Genomic DNA, 19,820 nt, shown 5'->3' with positions numbered 1-19,820 from the left:
TAACATTTTAAGATTATAGACTGAAACCCACTTGAAGCTGAATACTTAATGTCAAGTCTGAACATATATGTAGGATACATGAGGAATCATTTCATTATCAGACACATAGAATTTCATTTTGTATATTTTAATAATATTGTATACATGGTCATCCTCAATAATCCATCCTGTACAACTTAAGTCAAAAATACCTACTATGAAATCTTTAAGAAAATTTCACCCAAATTTATCCTTGTATCCCTTTATCCCTGTATCCTAAAATGGCTATCTACTTAGAATGTTAGAATCAGATATCAAGGTTTTCTATATTTAAAACATGAATTTTAGGCTATATTACCTCTGGAATCTCTTCCAGTTTTATGCCTGTGATTCTATATAGAGCTATAATGTTTTAAAGACCATGGAAGGAAATGCAATACAAATCAGGATTATGGACTGACAATACATGCTTTCCACAAAGTTGGATGGTACTAGTGGTGAATTCTTAGAAAGGTTTCAAAGAAAAGATGGCTCTTGGAACGATCATCAGAGTGATTAGTACAGTCATATACCAGCAAGTCTATGAAACCTAGCTAGAGTCCATCAAAATAGAAAGAGCTGAGAACTGCTGGTAGCATATTAAAGAGTCATTTACTTTTACTTGGACTTTAAGTGTATAGGAGTAATAAAAGGCAGGTAGGAATCAAGTTTGTTATAAAAAGTTATTGATATTCTATAGAAAAGAAAAAAAACTTTGGACCAAAAAGTAGAATTCTTTTTGTTATTGCTGAGGAAATTCAACAATAAAAGAATGAAATTCTCTTCACTCTCAATGAAGGAATAGTAGAAAAGGTCTAATAAAATATATATACTTTCCAAATCATTTATGTTATGTGTGGTTTACCATATTCTATGATGGACATTGTGAACATAAAATTTGATCACATGCTCTTATTTTTAAATGCCTGCTTTGAGCTTACTCTATGTCTACAGAGTGCCAAGTATTATTTAGGGACGAATGGCTTGCCCATTCAAATATGCACTTTTTTTTTTTTTTTTTGCAGTAGAATTTAAGCAGCTCAACTACCATCACGGAGAAAAATGTTTTCTTTAACTGAGCTATTTTGCCCTTTTCTCTTCAACACCATTATATCTAGGTTCATTGGTTAAGATGTGTGAGTGGGGGGGGCATGTAAACAAAAATTACATAATTTTCCATTTATGACTGTTATACTGTAAAACTTTGCTTAGACAGCAAATGTGAAATACTTTTTAAGGAATACATTGGAATGAAGAAATATAAATATCAAAGTAGAGGAAAACAAACATAAAAGTAGCAATACATGAAGGCAAAACCAAGAGCTGAAAGACACAGGCTGAGAACTATAATACAAGCAACATTTATATTTTAGTTGTGACAATTTATATTATTAATATCCACATATGAGAAGATTGGAAGAAATTAAAATAAAATGCTACCTGTAGTTAGTCAAATACAATTTTATTTATTTATTTGTTTGTTTATTTTTGTGGTACTGGGGGTCAAACCTAGGGTCTCATGCTTGCTAAGTACTCTACTCTGAGCTACAACCCCAGTTCCTAAAAATAATTTAAATTTGCTTTGTGTACACTTAAATGTCCTACCCTTCTCTAAATACTCGGTGTTTCTATTCCTCTCTGAATTCTCACTTTCTCATGATCCTACTCCTACTTCAATCTATCTCAAAAGGTAAGGACTTAAAAATGAGCTGTTGGTATATGTTCTCTTCTAAAGACATGATTATTGTAATTATAGAAACAAACAAAAATGACATCTTGTTTTCTTAATATGTAGGAAAAGGTTCCTGGTGCATTTCTGTTTTGTAGACTTAATGTAATTATGGGCAAATATTAAAACACTTAAAATTGTTTTAAAACTTAATATCAAAACTAAGCAAATATTTAAGACAGGATTCTGGAAACCATTTCATTATAGAAATTGAAAATGTATTTAAATATTTTATGAAATCATCCAAACACTATGATCATCCTAGATAATCCACTCTATACAACCCAAATCAGACATCTGCTTTGGAGACCTTGACATTGAATGTAGTTTTCCAGATTTATGAGATAAACTGGATCATTGCCAAATCATTGTCAGGTCATGTTGTGAAAATATAGCTTACTATCCAAAACATTAACCTATTGCTTTAGCTTCTCTCATTTCTGCCTCTAGGCGTGGTGAAACTTCAACAAATATAAACAGATGCTATCTAACATATGGTTTCCATCAGTGTACAGTTGTAAAATGGCTTAGATTTTTCTAGGGATGCATATCATTTCCCTATAAACATATTCATTAGTGTATGTAAGTGAGTTGGTATAAAAATCAACTTATAAATGAAAAGCAAAAATATATATTGGTAAACACATGATATGTTTAAATGAGACTCTGAAATCCAGGGGTATTTTTCAGTGTTATCTTGTAACAAGTTTTACCTATTTTAAAATTTATATGTCCTTATTTTTACTCAAAATATTTGAGGCAATTATGTATACACTAAGAGAATGTTTTACAAAACTCTTTCTGCTTTCTTCAATTTTTACAATACTCCTTTCTATTCTAGCATAACCGCAAAATAGAAAATATGGTTCATGGTCTGGATTATTTCCATTTCACATTCTCTGCATGCAATTATTTTAGAACACATTTCAATATGCAATTTCAGCCAGCAGATTTAGAGGCAATTGGTGTGAGGGCATCAACAGCACTATTACATTATATAATGTAATCATGCCTCTTGAATTATCTTTTGGAATGATTAGAAACAGGTAGCATCAAGTCAGGACTTGTGATTCAGAGTGGGTTTCGAAGCCTGACCTGAGAGTGAATCCAAACCCTGCCATCTACTTACAGGATGAATTTGCATCATCTAAGATCTCTCATCCTTAGTTTCCTTATCTATAATGTAGGAACTTTCATAGAAATAGATTGAAGGTTAAGTGATATAAATCACACCATATGATCAGCATAACATTCAACCTATGGAGAGCACTCCATGTTAATTTAGCTATTATTTTCTGACATCATTATCACATGACTGATCTTAATCAAGTACAGTAATCATTTTTTGTCACATATAGTAGTATAAAACAGCATCAAGTAATATAAAATTGCCTCTATAATAAAACATATGTTTAAGTAACTCAACAAAACAATAAAGACACTGTGATTTTTTGTTGTTGTTGTTACAAAACACAAGACTTTAGTATTAGGAAGATAATTTCCATATAATAAAATGGATTTAGCAACCTAAATTACTTTCTGTAAAGAATTTCTTCCCTTCCATAATTGTCTCCAAATTACTACTTTTGCTATTATGATGACCCTAAACATTATGCCATTTCATCTTCAAAATTTTCGCTACTATTAAGGAAAAAATTTGTATTGGTTTTCCATTTGGTTTTGAGATGAGCTAAAAATTTCAAAACTGCTTTTGTCAACACTAATTATGAGCAAAACACATCATCAAAGGAGTGAATACAAGCAATACAAATATATCCCAGTTTACAAAGTGCTGGTTTCTCATTCTAATTGATCTTATTTAATAAATAAATGTGCAGGTCTGTTTCCAAGAAGACACAAATCATATATTTGAAAGGAAAGTTCATATCAGTATGAACACTACTGGGAAGAATAGGCAGAAAGCAACAAATTTACTAAAAGAGTAAAATCATTATTTCTATGCTTTTTTTACTGAATGGAAGCTGCAGCTGAGAGAGTCATTTGACTGTTTGACAAGGAATACATATGAACTTTTTCTAATTGCTGTCTTTTGGAGGTTGCTTGTGATCCAGGACAGATTAGAAAGAGCATGAGTGTTTCTACCAAGGTACTACAAGACAATCCCCCTGGAGGAGAAATGGTAGCACTTCCTCCATAATGCCCCCTTGTTCCCTGTCCTTGCTTTGTAAAGCTTCTTATTCAAGGTAAATGAGAGGGCAGGGCTGCATGGGGAAAGGCCCTGTTCATTTTCTGTGGCCAACTGCCGTCCTTCCATTTATGAACTGCCTTGTTACCAGTGCTGTTTCTGGTTTCCCAATAGACAGGAAACTGAGAAAACAGGAAACAGTCAGTCTTTTTGAACCCTCATTATTATTGTACCCTAAAAACAATCAAATGAACACCCTGTTAGAAGCAAAATTTAGAATAATAGGGGCCAACATTTCTTGCACCCTTATTACAATGCAGGCACAGAATAAAGAGTTTAAAGTCTTTATCTTATCTCATAACCTTGTAAAATATCATTATCCTTTAATGAAATTCAGGTAAGTTGCTCAAGATCCTACTCTTGTTAGGTGATCTGTTGAATTTGAATATTGACATTTTAAAGGAAGCCATAGACTTTTATCTACTTAATTACTTAGTTGGCTATTTACTGTTGCACACTAATCTACTGGGAACTGTTACTAGATTCTGGGGAAACTGTCAGGAATTATACAATTCAAGACCCTGACATCATATTATTCTTACTACCATGAAAAACAAATAGACATATAAATTTAATAGCGTGATTCTCAATGTTGGTATGTGCTTTTTAGAAATTAAACAGAATCATCAGAGAGACAAAGACTGGGGCCTGGTGGCTGGGGGCATACTCATGATAGGGCTAAAACGAGAGAAGATAGGAGAGAAAATTATTATAAGCAAAGGAAACACCCTGAGTCAAAGTCCTGAGCTTAAACTTTTCGAGGGGTCAGAACAAAGTGTTGTAGGACATTGTTCCCCCTATCCTTACATTCTATAGATGAAGAAAATTAAATTTAAATAACCTACTTTACAGAATGACTTCTTTATTCTGAAGTTCATACTGTCTTGGGTTACATTTTCTTTCCTGCCTACCACTGGAACACTGTTTTGTATTCTTTATTTTTTCTTATATATCTGTCTCTTTGATTTAAGACCTTCTCAGTTTTTGACATCTTCACTTCCCATCTGCATATGTTAGCAGCACAATATCCAGTCATTCATAGTTTTTGTAGATCCTAAATACTAATAGAATGCTACAGTCTTGGGGACTTATTTTGACTTCTTTGTTCACATGTGGTCATATCTATAGACATGATATGAGAAAATTAACTATGTATGCAAAACTGAAAAAAAATTGTTAAATATAATTTTGGGGAGAAAATGGTGCCCTTTTCTAGTCTCTCCTTAAAATTATAAAGAGGGCTGGGGATGTGGCTCAAGTGGTAGCACGCTCGCCTGGCATGCGTGCGGCCCGGGTTTGATCCTCAGCACCACATACAAACAAAGATGTTGTGTCCGCCGATAACTAAAAAACAAATATTAAAAAATTCTCTCTCTCTCTCTCCCCCTCTCTCACTCTCTCTTTAAAAAAATAAATAAATAAACTTTTAAAAAAAACTTTTAAAATTATAAAGAGTTGAAGAAAAAGTATACAGGTGTTGTGTCAAGAAATAGACTAACAGCTTTGTTAAAATGATATATTGTCATTCTGTTCCTGTGAAAACTTAGGCACACTGTTATGGTTTTTATTTGTTTATTTGTTCATTTGTTTTGGTATTGGAGATGAAACCCAGGGGCACTCTATTACTGAACTATATCCCAAGCCCTTTATATTTTAAGACAGGACTCAGTGACTTGCTTAGGGCCTTGCTAAATTTTTGAGGCTAACCTGGAACTTGAGATGCTCTTGCCTCAGTCTCCTCAGTTGCTGGCATTATAGACATGTCCCACTGAGCCCAGAAGTACTTGTGTTTTAATTTGATTAAGAAAAATAGATGAAATATACTATAAATAAGCTGCATATTACGAAAATATTAATACAAATGGGCATATGTCACCTTTAACATACACTTATATCTTTAAATCATACATTTACTGTTTAAAGTAAGTTCAACTTCTCTCATTCAGTTTCTATTTTATATTTCCATATTTGAGAGTTTCCTCTATTGGCCAGTAACACCTATTACCTTATAACAGAATGGGCTTTGTTAAAGCAAACCCATTACTTATTGCCCTCCTCTGTCATTTCAAATCTCATACTCTAATGTGGAAATAAAATTATTTTATTATATAATTTCAATTTAAAAGTTTTCCAACCAACACTCACATTACCTAATAGGAATATTTTCAGTTCTCATTACATTCAGTATGAAGAAGATGACTTTTTCAGTAATTGATTGCAAATAACTAATTTGGAGATAGAATAAGTATGGTTTAACAAAATATTATAAGAAAAATTATATTTAAGTAAGCAACAGCCATGTTAAGCTGATGGAAACTTGGAAGGTATGCACACAACAGAATAGGATGTTTATCAGGATCTCAGTGCATAATGAACTTCTAAATGAAAAAATCACACCATGGAGTTAACAAAATAAGGATAATAGTGGATAGGCTTTGAGAAGTATACTATTCAGGGAACACAAGATGACTACTTTTGAATGCAGCCCTGTTAAACTTCTGACAGTGCAGATCTCCAGGTTCTGATTTACCAAAACAGACACATCAAAGTGATTTGAACAGAGAGTCAATGTAGGATTCCCTTAACTAGTTAGCTGTGGTCAAAATAAACTTAAAGGTTGAATCGTCCATAGTTGTCAGGAGAAAAAATATAGCTCTGAGAAAGAGCTATACTTGCTTTAATTAAAGATATACATGAAAGTAGAACTGTGATGACAGTTCACAATATTGATGAAATATATTCAGATATAATCTAAGAAAAGAGGTGAGGGTTTGTATCAATTGTCTTGAAAAGCATAAATACAAGTCCTTAAGGGTTATTTTAACAATTAAGGTGAGAATGCTCTGGTCTACAAGCTAGATACAAAATTTTTTTTGGCTGAATTTTATTTGATACCTTTGGCAACTACCTTGAAAAGATATCATTAATTCTATAGGTGCAAATATGCAACTTGCCTTTAACATTGTTTAGAATCAGTGTCTGAAATGTCTGCAAAGATGTGTGTAGTGGTAAAGTACTTGTTTAGAATGTACCAAGGTCCTGGGTCCAAACCTTTAGCATCACACACAAAAAATAATTAATTAATTAAAATTTTAAAAAGAATAAAATGTGAGCAAAGAAACAAAAATAAAAAGAACCTCTTTTCCTCTTTTTTTTCCCATGCAAATCAAATATTATATGCCCTCTTTCATGTGAAAGAAGATAGAGACTTTTGTCTGGGTTGAAAGTAAGAGCAAGGCTTGCTATGCTTTCAGATTTTAAACAGTAATTAAAACATAATTTGTAACTAATTCCAGTAAAGTTTATTTATTTATTTTATCTAAAGGGTTCTGCTTTGTTTTTCCAAGGATTATTATGAGTAAGAGTCATTGCCTCTCAGGGCTTGGCAAACCCCAAAGTTATGTCTCTCTCTCTCTCTCTTTCCCTCCCTTTCTGTTCTCTTTCTTTTTATCTCCTGTTCTGACTCTTTCCTTTAATTGGCTCTAATATAAAACAAGTATATCTGGTGAATAGCGCTTCATGTTCTCTGTTTCTAATTTAAAGCATGGATGAATAGTAGATTTTTCTCTTCCCTTTCTAAACACAAAATAACAAACAGTACCCTAAATCAACATTTTGTATAGTTCTTGTTTTTTATTAGGGTGGATCAGTGACCCTCAATTACCAAAGGGAGAAAAAAAATTTCTTCTACTAGAGACCAACCAAGGATGACTGCAACATGAGGAGCTGGATTAAGGAGCAAAAAGAGTTTGGTGATAGATTCTTGTTTTTATGCACAATGACTTTATGTGAAACATCAGCTCATCTAGGAACTGTTTTCAGGTAAACTGGAATAAAGCTAGTGATTACTAACTATTTCCCCTGGGTTATTTTTGGGATCTGGAATGACCTCCCAAGTCTCCTGTATTTTGGTCCCAATGCTGCAATAATGCAGAGGTGGGGCTTTGGGAAAGTGGATCATGACGGCCCTAACTTCATCAGTGGATTAATCCACCAACGAATTAATAATTTGATGGCATTATGGGAAGTTGTGGATATTTTAGGAGATGGGCTTAATTGGAGGAAGTAGGTCACTGGGGATATACCCTGGAAGGGTATTTCTTGTGGGGTCGGTCTCTCTCTCTCTCTCTCTCTCTCTCTCTCCTTTCTGCCATAAGTTGAGCAGTTTTCATTCACCACACCCTTCTACCATGATGTTTCTCCCTTGGAGCCAGCCAATCATAGACAGAAACCTATGAAACCATGAGCCAAAATAAATCTTTCCTCCTCTACATTGTTTCTCTCAGGTATTTATCACTGTGACAAAAAGCAGACCAACATACCGTGGCGAGCTAAATGAGCCATTCATTTTGAGCACTTAGTAAGGTGGCTCTGATCTTTCAGTTTAGCTGCAGTCTCCCAGCTTGTTTCACTCAAGTCACTTCTACTGATTAGAATTTTAGAGTCTTAGTCTTTCTCTTGTTGTTGCAGATGACAAAGGCCAGACAAACTCAAAGGTTTTATTGAAGGTCACAGAGAAGGCATGAGAAAGTCAGTCCTCAAAATCGTCTCCAAAGCCAGTTCACATCTTCATTCCACAAGTCTGAGTGTGCCTACTAAGTGGAAGGTACTATGCTAAACCCTGGGATATATAAAGAGACACAAATCTTCTGGAGCTAACTATGTGAAGTTCTTCCCATTCAACCTAGTAGCTTTCCTTGTTTTAGTAGATGGTTCTGTGCATGAAGAATTAGAAGTGTCTAAATTCAAAGACTACAAAATTCTCTAATGTGTATTCAACCATAGGGTCAGCTGCATGGTATTTTGTGGTCATAAATAAGTTTGATTAAACTTGTCTGACTAATTATTGTCAATTTGGTTCACAAAAAGTTTTCTTCAATATTTACTTATTTTTTTCATGATTATTATAACAATTTCTTTCTAAATATGGTGCTTCTAAAACTAAATACTTTGTTTTTAAAAATACAACTGACATAATATTCCTGCCAGGGTTAAATATCTATTCTAAAACATTTTAGGGGATTAACAAGGAAGAGTGATAACAATGCCAATAGTAGATAAGTTTGTTTGTTTGTTTGTTTTTTGGTGGTACTAGGGATTGAATGCAGGACCTCATATATGCTAGGCAAGTACACTACCACTGAGCTACGTCCCAGCCTTATAGACAACTTTTTCTGAACCAGACACTGCTTAGTACTGATTTGCACTGATTATACTGCTATTATATCAACCATTATAACCTATGATGTAGATATTAACATCATCTGCATTGTAAACCTGCTAAATTGGGGTTTAGAGAAGCAAAAGAATGTGCTTCATATGAAACAAGTAAATGGCCATGGCAGGAGCTGGGAGCAGGTGTGCATGTAGAGAACACACTTTCTGGCAGGGGTGTCTAGACATATAAAAAGCATTTTAAATGCCATTCATAGGTCTGACCTGAAGAGCATTTCTGATGTCTTACCTAAGGCCTGCGAGTATATAATAAAAAAAGAAAATAATTTGTAGCTTTGTTTTTTCTGTTAAAATTATCCATTTTAAAAAGACAGTTTATTCAAATAAAATGACAAAGCCAAATAGAAAGACTGGAAGGGACTCTGGAAAAGATAGGTAATTACTTAGGAAATAATTTAAATTAGGTATTAGACTGGATAATCTTTTCATAGCTTAAGGTTTACAATTTCTACTTGTTGAAATTCTACCCCTCATCAAAGCATTTGTTTCAATGATAGTATCATCTCAGGAATCCTTTTATTCTGTGAGTCAGAATCAGTCTTTCTTCCCTCACTTTTCCTCTTTGTAGCTCCATAATAGCACATAGGGCTTTGTTTATTTGTTTTAGCTTGCATTACTATCATATAGAGGTAATGCTGGGTGACTACTGAAATGTAGTCCATTTGCCTAGATGATTGATGCAGTCTAATGAGGACATTAGGAAAGCCTACCATTTATTGAACAGTTCCTAAATGGTGGATTGTGTAAGTCGACTTTGTCCAATAATTTTAGAAACAGCATGACCCATTATTGTTTAAAAAAATTAAACTTACTTAAAAGCAAAATCAGGTTAAGACGACTATTAGTAAGTGATGATAACGAGATTCAAATATATCCCATGGTTCTAATCATGTCTTAAAATATCCATTAAAATCGTTATGCCAAATTTAAGTGTGTACTTGTACTAGATCATCACTGAAAGATTCCATTTTTATTCCACTATAGAGAATGAGCAGTTATTTGTAATTTCAGTATAGACTTTTAAGATAAATGAGATGATGAAAACTATGTTTTATTTTATACGAAAGCCAAGGCACAAATTTGCTTTATTGGCAAGACTGTCATATGTTTTAATAAGATTTTGCTTATGTAGCTTGCTATCTACCTGAATTTAAGTTTGGAAAACTTAGCAAATAACAATACATATAATTATTTCATACAGGGATCTTTATTTTATTTTGAAAAAAAAAACTTGTTCTTTTTCTAAATAGCAACATAAATGGAATACATGGACAGCATTTGGAACAACATTAAATTTCTGGACTCCCTTTTGGAATGAGCAAGTGTCTACAAATTGTATCTTTAATGTACTTAGCAGGTATATAAATAATTTCAACTTTAAAAAAAACAAATTTCCATAGATAAAATAAAGTAATTCTGAGATTTCAAGCTTTTAGCCTTCAATTAAAATTTAAAATTCCTTGTTAATGTTATTTGAATAGCTTTTGTTTTTGGAATAAATTGTCTATAAATACAGATATAAAAATATTGAAACAGTCACGCATGGTGACACAGGCCTATAATTTAGCTACTAAGGAGGCTGAGGCAGAAGAATTGCTACTTTGAGGCCAACTGAGCAATTTAGCAAGACTCCACCTCCCTCCCTAACCACCCGCTTCTCTCTCTATATATAGATATCTCCAGATTTACATTTAACTTCTAATCAATGATGGTGTTTGCCTATGTAAAAGTTTACCTATGTAAATTGCTTTTAGCTTGAAAAATACCTTCACAAATACAAGATTCCTGTTACTGAGATTATATATTTTAAGAAATAACTCATTCTAAATTCTAAATTGGTGCTTTATTCATAAAAACTCTTGAGTTTCAAAGGATCACTATAGATCATCAAGTCCAGCCATGAACCAGTATAGAAATAACCCACTTCAATATGTCTCATAGGCTGGCATATAATTTCTGTCATTATATTTTGTTTAGCTGTTTGGTTTTACTTTTCTTTTGTTTTCAAATATTTTCATCTCTCTTTGTTATTATGCAAACTTCATTCCCAGTTAAAGTCATATGGATTCTTGAAGTCATATGTTGTGCACTCTGTATGCTGTGATCAGCTTATATTATTTTCTTCAATTTCTTCACCACACTGATAAACCAATTTTTATGAACAGTATTTTCCTATTGCACTGAGAACAGGGTGATTGAGTGTTCTGATTAGAGATTCAGAATTGAGCATCATATGTGTACTAATGCAGTCTGGCTGGTAGCATTGCTGTCATTGGTAGTTCATCATTGTTTAGCTAATTCAAAGTGAGCATTTATCACATTAAAGTCTAGAATCTTACACATTAAGAAGCTTTGTTAATTTTGCATTGCACTCTATGGAATTGGTCAGGACTTTACTCCTATCTTTACTAAATTCAAATTTGTCTGGGGAGATACCACAGGGAGTTCTAGGAGATCATTGTTCCCTGACTACTGGTTTTGGCATGTGATATAATTGCTATCCTTTGTAAATTTATTTTTTAGAAATTTAATTTACTTGGGTATTTTTGGCTTATTACATGCAAAATAAAAAGAGATCATTTAATCTGAAAAATCTTAGTTATAATCACTTTTAATTTGAAGAGATGGTGATCTCCCAAATGGTATTAGAATTTCACCCCATGTCTGCTGTAATTAATTGCAATTTTGGAAATAATAAAGGAACTTAAGAAAAATTTCACTGAGGAAATGATGCTAAAGCTTGGCATCATTTAGCCTCATTTAAAGTTTAGCATCATTTAACAACACTAGGGAGCAGGCACAAAGATAAATCAGGGTATGCTAGTGATTTTGATTTTATAAGAATTGTAATAGACTCTCAAAACTTTTAAAGCAAAAATGACAACATGAGACCTAATTCAATCTAAATGATTGAAAATTTTCTGGATCCATTGCTTGGGAATTAAATGAAGGAAATAGATTTACTAAGGCTACCTAGGACAAGACTGGTGGTGATTGCTGTAGAGATGAATTTCAGTATGCTGGTTAGATTGGGAGTATTTCAAAAGGTCTAAGAAGAGGATTTTAGGGAGAAAAAAGGAGGGAAAGGCAATACAAATTATTCCTAAATCTCCTATAAATGCAACTGTGTTTCTGGAAGTGTCATGGCTGAAGATAGGTCACTCTGGAAGAAAGCCAACTTGGATTTGGAGGAGGTCGATATTACAAATTTCTTTTGAACATGTTGATTTTGAGATACTTTTAAGATGATGTATTTCAAGAGCCATAAAAAGATATATACCCTTTGACCAAGAAATTCCAAAACTCTGGAATGTAGCCTAAAATAATATTGCAAAATATGGGAAAAGTTATGGCTGAAAATGTCCATTGCAGTGTTTTTTATTAACTTATTACTGTAGCTCTGAGAATTTTGTTTTGAAGTTGTTGCTTTGAGAAACTTTGTTTCCATTCTTTAGAAGAGATATTTAAAAAATTTTAGACAATTATAAAAAGATTTTCTACTCCAAACAAAGCATTAATTTAAGAAAACATTTTATAAGCTAACCATGCATTCAAGTGTATAGGCATAAAATTTTAATAAGCTCTTCATATGCAACTAATGTGACATACTAATTATGAAGTCAGTGACTGAGAATTGGCAGTCTGTTTTGATCAAAAATCTTTTAGTAATTTGTAAAATACAGTATAGTAAATGTTAAATCTCTAAGATTTAATGTTTTCCAAATTTTAGGATAAAAACACTTTTCAACTTTGATATAATTTGATATAATTGCTCAATTAAATGTCATATTTTAAAAAGAATATAAATGTTTAATTGGTTTTATTGACAGTAGGATTCTTTTTCGGTTTTAAATGGTGCCTAGATACTGATATTGAAAGTATTCTTATATGGCTGATGTCAAAGATACTTAGGAAGTTATAAATTTACAAAACTGGTGATTCTGATGCAATCTCTACATACTCTAACGTTGAGCCCAAGAGGCATAATCATTAATTGTTGGGTTTCTTATTTAATATAGTTCAAATAGCTGATTTACAAATGGTTTAAAGACTGCAGTTACATATATGTAAAAAAAAATCCTACTATCTGATAATGTCTAAATTTGTCTTATTTTAATGTACTGCTACTCCGGATACACTTATAGATGCTAATGCTCCAAGATCATCATTGATGTTTGTGATGATAAAGGGAGAAAAGACAGAAAGAAGACAAGGAAGAAGGCCATAATGATGACAATGGCAATGAAGACACAGTGAAATACAGCTCCTGACTGTTCATCACACTCATTCTGTAATCACTAGTGGTGATCAAAATTATGAAGAATGTAGTAAAGGTATAATGTAATACATGCAGATAAAGGTATAGACATTGCCTTACTATAAACTTTAAAACCAATTGTTGATTTAAGAAATTGGTGCCACTGCACCTTTCCCTCTCAAAAGAAGTACCGGTAAATTTGAAAGTATAATCTAACTATTTTACTGATGATTCCCCCAAACTAAAAAAAAAAAAAATAAGTAAAGCATACTAAGTTTAAATTATACTTTCAAGGGCTGGGGTAGTAGCTCAGTGACAGAGTGTTTACCCAGCATGTGTGGGCCTTGGGTTCAATCCCTGGTACCAGAAAATAATAATAATAATCATAATATACTAGCTAAATTATATTTTCAATAATATATATAAACAGTAGTACCAGTATTCACACAAAATTCTGGTTGCTATTCTACACATGTATACTGATAATAAAACTATCTGAGAAGCTGAGCAACTAAAGACCTATAACATTTGACAATTCTTAGGGAAAAGTCCAGTTGTTTATGACTCCCTTCACATTACTTCACTTGATTCTTATATAACTAATCTTACTTTGTAAAATTAGGGTTAAGATATTTCATCAGTATCCCCTCTTTATATTTTACAAACTCAAAATAAATCCAATTATTTTAACTGATCTTAAACATTCAGTTTTTTAAACATGACATCTATATTTTACATATGTCACCATATGACATAAACATGCAAGACTTGCATTTACCTAAGACAATTGATAAATTATAAAATAATTTTTAATGTACTTACTTGAAATAAAAGAATATGCCAAGTGAGATAAGAAGTGATGCAATAGATAATCCATGTCCAATTATGGTCAGGTAAAACAAGTTCAGTGCAGTCTATGATTTATGTGAATAAAAAAATTAGACAGATATCAATATATATAAGCACATATATTCCTACATGTGTAGAAGCTCAAATTCAATTGCATAGATTTTGTTCTTGAAAGCAGGTGATCTAATAGTCTTGCTTGCAAGCCAATAGATACCTACATACATCTAGAATAAGGAATATCTACATAAATGTATCAAGTAACTTACATAAATGTATCAAGTAACTTATCAAAATTTATAAATAATATGCATCTTTATTTAAGAAGCTAGAAACCATATTTAAATCTATAAAGTAATACTTCTATTGATTTAGGTCCCATAGAACATGAAACTAGCATTTTATATTTAAAATCAAATGCTACTAGGTGATTTGATTTATTCAGACTTAAATGCCATAAAAGCTTTCTTTTCCCACTAGGTCTCTTTTTTTTTTTTTCTTTGATAAATTCGAGGTTGAGAGGCAATTTTTAATATGGCAGCTTATGAGATATTTTGATCTATACAAACACTTTTTTAAAATTTTTTTCATGGTGTTTACTTTTTATTTTTTCTTCTTTTTCTGTTTCCCATTTACTTTAACCTACCATCTTATATTTTATTCTTATGATTCTCTTCAAACACTTTTGGAATAAGCAGGGAGTACATGACCTAAATATAATGATAGGTGGCAGCTGTCGAGTACATACTACATTCTACTCTTCTAAGTGTTTTCCTTGCACTAAGTAAAGTCTTGTGAAAGCCATTAGGGGAAATCTATTGTCATCTAACTTTGTACTTTGGGGGACTGAGGCAGAGAGACATTAAATGGCTCTCCCAAGGTCATTCGGCAGGCAAAGGGCAGAAAAAGAAAAGAGATATCAGGATTTACTGTTTATTCAGAGTGACAAGTTGTTTTTATACAAACACGCCAGTATAAATAAATATATTTAGGCACTTTCTATAAAGTTTTTTTTATTATGACAAACTGGAATTAACTTTGATTTTAATGCATAGTGTTCAAAGTGAGAGCCTAAGAAAGGGTGGACTACCAGCCAGTCAGAAGGAAGGTCTCACTGAGGGACACAGGACTGCTTGAACCATGCTGGGCTTCTCCTGTTTACTTACAATTTTTGAGGTAATTCTAGAATTTCTCCCCAAATGAGAACTCAACCCCCACATTTTTTTACACTTTTAAGGTATGTTTTCTTTGGAAAACTTGAAACCCCAATACTGAGACATTGACTTGTAAATACACTCTTACCTAACTGTACTCCTTCCTCAGGGTAATGACAGAATCAATAATAATTCACTCCACAGGTATTTTTTTTCACTGTTCTTCTCAAATTTTATTATGAAATGGCTTTATAATGCAATGGAACACTGACTAAAGTTTCTCCAATGTTCTATTAGACAATTGTTTAGACTGCCAGAGTGAATTTCAGTTCATGACCATCACATACCTTCACTTTCTCGTGTGTATTAACATTACACTGAGTATAATTTGTCCAGGTTCGGTTGCTTGCTGGATGTCTGAACCAGTTTCCATCTTGGTCACAAATCTTTGTAACTTTTTCTTTAAAGTTGAATAGTAAAAAAAGAAAGCAACAATTTAATTAACCTAGGGTTTATTAGATAGGTATCAAGGAGATTTGTATATAAGTTTCTGCTTTTACCTGAAGGATCAAAGTCCTGAAAGTAATCAGGGCAGTGTTGCATTGACTCAGTTCCTGCTGCAACATCATTCCAGCATAGCCAGCCATCCCAGGTTCTGTTGCAGTAAATGCCTGGAAGGGGAAATACAATTGGAGATAACTAGTTGCTAGTTATACCCAAAGACATGAAGTCTCAAGCATGGTTTCTCACTGATGTGGAAAAAAGCTTATGTACAGAAAATGAACATACATGAATTTCATAGCAATTATTTGACTTTTTCAACAAGTAATTATAGAAAAAACTAATTTCTAAATGAGCTTTAGAAATAAGTGTGTTTGTGTGTATTTCTCTGTATCAGAAATTTTTAAGAACTGTGAAATCAGAAAAACATACTATTTTAGAATTGTATTCTTGGGGAAAGTATTTCTTGAAGCAAACAAATGATTCTATTCAATATTTCTGCTTCATCATTTTAACTCTGAAAAGTACTTATTTAGGCCCTTCTTCCAAATCTAGCTTTTCCTTCCTTGTCTTTTCAAACGGAGCAGAATGCTTAATGATGTCACATCTCTCTCCATTGTGAAGGGGAAGAATCTCTTACATTAAAAATAAATAGATATTTTTAAAGACAGAAAAATCAACTGGTCAATTTTCCAATGTTATAACACTATGTAATCCAAAAAGAAAGAGATTTTTTTTTTTTGAATTGTCACATAGAGGTGGTCCCCTGAATGCTGCATTAATTTTAACATTAACATGTTTGCACAGAAACATAAAATGTTTGCAAAGAGATCTTGGAATTAATCTAGCCCCCATGAGAGTATAAAGATTCTGATGACCTGAATGTCTAAATGATAGCAATTTGTAAGAAAAGCCATTTGGATAACCACAGTTCTCTCTTCTGTTATTTTTAAATAGTTTGCAACCATATAATACCAAGTAAATATATTTTATAGAATATAAACATTTTTATATATAATTTTAGAAATCATCTCAAATGTGCCAATGTCACTGCTGCAGGAATCTAATTAACTTCAATACTTTCAATATCTTTATAGCTTCAATACAGGAAGCATGAAAGGTCTAGAATTTTGTTGTGTTTGATGGAATCTGAGTAAGATATGAGTAAGTTTTCCAATGAGAAAATTTCTGTGGCCAAATGGATTTTGAAAATACAAAATTAGAAGAAAGACACTTCTTTATTCCAAGACTTTCTATTTTTCATGAATTACAGAATGCACTGTGAAGCCCTAAGAAGATGTATTAGGCAGTGAACTTGGATTCATTATCTGACATAATCAGATAATTTGTCATTGGCATATTTTAAAACATACTTTTTAGTGACAAGTATAAAAAGAGTATTGGTGCAGCTATAATATCCCAATACTTCTGCAAAGATTAATAAATTATGTTGTTCAGTTAAATTGAATCTAAAAGTTGCTCAACATGAAAAAATGCCTTTTTTTCCTGTTTTAAGCATATTAATATGACAATTATAAATAATCATATTTTACTTTGAACATTTCATTCTTATGTAAATACAATCTATTAGAACATTAAAATGTTGGGATCTTTGTTTCCCCTGATAGTTTTTAAAAAATTGGATCATCTAAATAAACTATATTTTGCTTTGTTCCACTGTGAGTTTCACATTTTATATTTTTGGAAATAACCCTTATGGCTGTCAGAAAAAATATAGGGCCTGTTTTTGTTGTCTAATTATGGCAACTATATTTCTGTTACTTATCTTTATAGCTTCAGATCTAGACAAATGCCTGGTGCTTATTAGTCCCTCTGTGAGTTACCAAAACAACAAAAGACTATCCTAAAGGAAACAAGAGCACTTAGACTTCATTAAATCTGCTAGCAAATGTACTATGCAAAGCATGAATATTATTAAAAAAAAAACAAAAAACTTCTGTACTCATTATTTTATTATGCAAGTTACTATCAATCAGGTTGCAAAAAAAGACACAAATTACATGAACTAAAGGTGAATTGTCATTGACTTGAGACTTGTGTCATTGCATTAATATTAGTACATATTTGATATTTTAAATATATTTAAACCATAAAAAGTGGTTCTAAAAAGATCATTCACATATTTTTATTAGATTTTTCTAAAAAAAAATGTATTGCAGGGCTGGGGTTGTAGTTCAGTGGAAGAGCACTTGCCTCGCATGCATGAGGCAATGTGTTCAATCCTCAGTGCCACATAAATAAATAAAATAAAGGTATTGTGTCCATCTGCAACTAAAAAAAATATTTAAAAAGAATTTATTGCAAAAATATTTTCATAAATAAATAGTTAAAAGTGCACATATACCAGAAAACAAGCAACAAACTCATTTCAGTAATAGATGCAAAGAGCCCAGAATGACATAACAGGGAAATTTTCTTTTAAAAATTCATCAAATGCATTTAGAATTAAATAGTCATGGTTACCTTCTGCTTGTTGAATGGGGTCCTGCATAATTTTTTGGTAACATTCATACTGAGCTGTCATGATTTTATTTCTAGTAACCCCCAACTGAATTAAGTCATCAGAGAGTTCTTCTTCAACTTCTGCTGTGACAAGAATCTAAGGAATTAAAACAACAACAATGTCAAAATTGTGAAAATATTTTTGTAGTATATAAAAGAGCAAGTACAGTGATGTTCTGAATGATAAACAGCCTCTCTGGGAGGAAACCCCCAATTTTTAGTGTTAGCCACTTTCCTTGGAATTTATATTCCACCATGTCCAGTTTCAAACAATCAAGATGGCACCACTGGCAGAGCTGGGAGGCAGAGTTGGCTTTGCAGAGCCTGTGGTAGCTGACTGCAGGACAGCCTAAATGTGTGTTCTGGAATATACACAGAGCTATATTCAAAATCCCTCCAATTTTACCTGTTCTGTGAATGCCGGCAAGATATATTCCCCCTATCTCCCAAACCTCAGCTTCTTATTGTAAGAGAGAATAAAGAGCATCAATTTAATAGAAGGACGTACCTAGCACATGGAAAATATTCAATATTTGTTGCTAGTTGTTATATTTTTCACAATCAAACTAATGGAAAGTTAATTTATAATATTGGTAAATAGAGTTTTTAACTGAATATACATCAGTAAAAGGCTTTAAATATATATATATATATATATATATATATATATTTTATATGGACATATAGATATTTTTCCAATTTAGTAGAACTTTATTTAAAGAGACACTAAAAATAGTAAAACCTAGCAAAGTGGAAATAATAATATTGTCTCACTGGGTAGCATCATTCAAGTTTCACCATCACCTGGCCATTGTTTCTCATTCACTCTTTCACTCTTTTTAAAATTCGTTGAGTTGTCTTACTTTAATTGTTGTTAATAAAACTGCTATAATAGTCACAGTTTTGCTATAGAAGCAACAAATAGAAATTCATAACAGCAAGCCAATACACTTAGAAGTTCCACATAATTTTATTTTTGTAATGCTGTGGATCAATTCCAGGGCCTCACAAATAATAGACATTATACTAGACTGGTCTAATATATTGGTAGACTAAGCTCTACCACTGAGCTATATTCCTAGCTGGAGACAATATTTTTAAAAGCCACAGAACTCATTCTTCTCAAGAAGTCTGTAGAAATTGCATAGATAGATATCATTTTTATTCCTTCTTGAAATAAAAATCAGGCTTATACACTGTCTGTGGTCAAATTATAAAGAAAAGGTCACAATTCCCTAAATTACAATAATCAGATCAGTACTCTGTTACAGAATTGCCTGCAGATCACCAGTGTTGGCCTGTGTAGCTCACTGGCAAGCTCAATGGAAGGTGTGAGCTGAGGAAACAGGC

At 32.4% G+C, this 19,820-nt stretch overlaps 1 protein-coding gene across 2 annotated transcripts in view; it reads right to left on the bottom strand.

Moving 5' to 3' along the window:
- Positions 1-19,820, bottom strand: part of Calcrl (calcitonin receptor like receptor) — a 100,901-nt gene that overhangs the window by 19,796 nt on the left and 61,285 nt on the right. For both annotated transcript variants that reach the window (XM_076866138.2, XM_076866137.2), the window contains 4 exons: positions 18,432-18,567; positions 16,007-16,117; positions 15,794-15,906; positions 14,269-14,360 (listed from right to left, as the gene is read on the bottom strand). In XM_076866138.2, the coding sequence (XP_076722253.1) occupies positions 14,269-14,360; positions 15,794-15,906; positions 16,007-16,117; positions 18,432-18,567 (452 nt within the window). The remainder of the gene's footprint in view (positions 1-14,268; positions 14,361-15,793; positions 15,907-16,006; positions 16,118-18,431; positions 18,568-19,820) is intronic.

Source organism: Callospermophilus lateralis, chromosome 9, assembly GCF_048772815.1.
Source record: "Callospermophilus lateralis isolate mCalLat2 chromosome 9, mCalLat2.hap1, whole genome shotgun sequence".
NCBI lineage: Eukaryota > Metazoa > Chordata > Mammalia > Rodentia > Sciuridae > Callospermophilus > Callospermophilus lateralis.
This window is presented reverse-complemented; position numbering and strand designations above follow the sequence as displayed.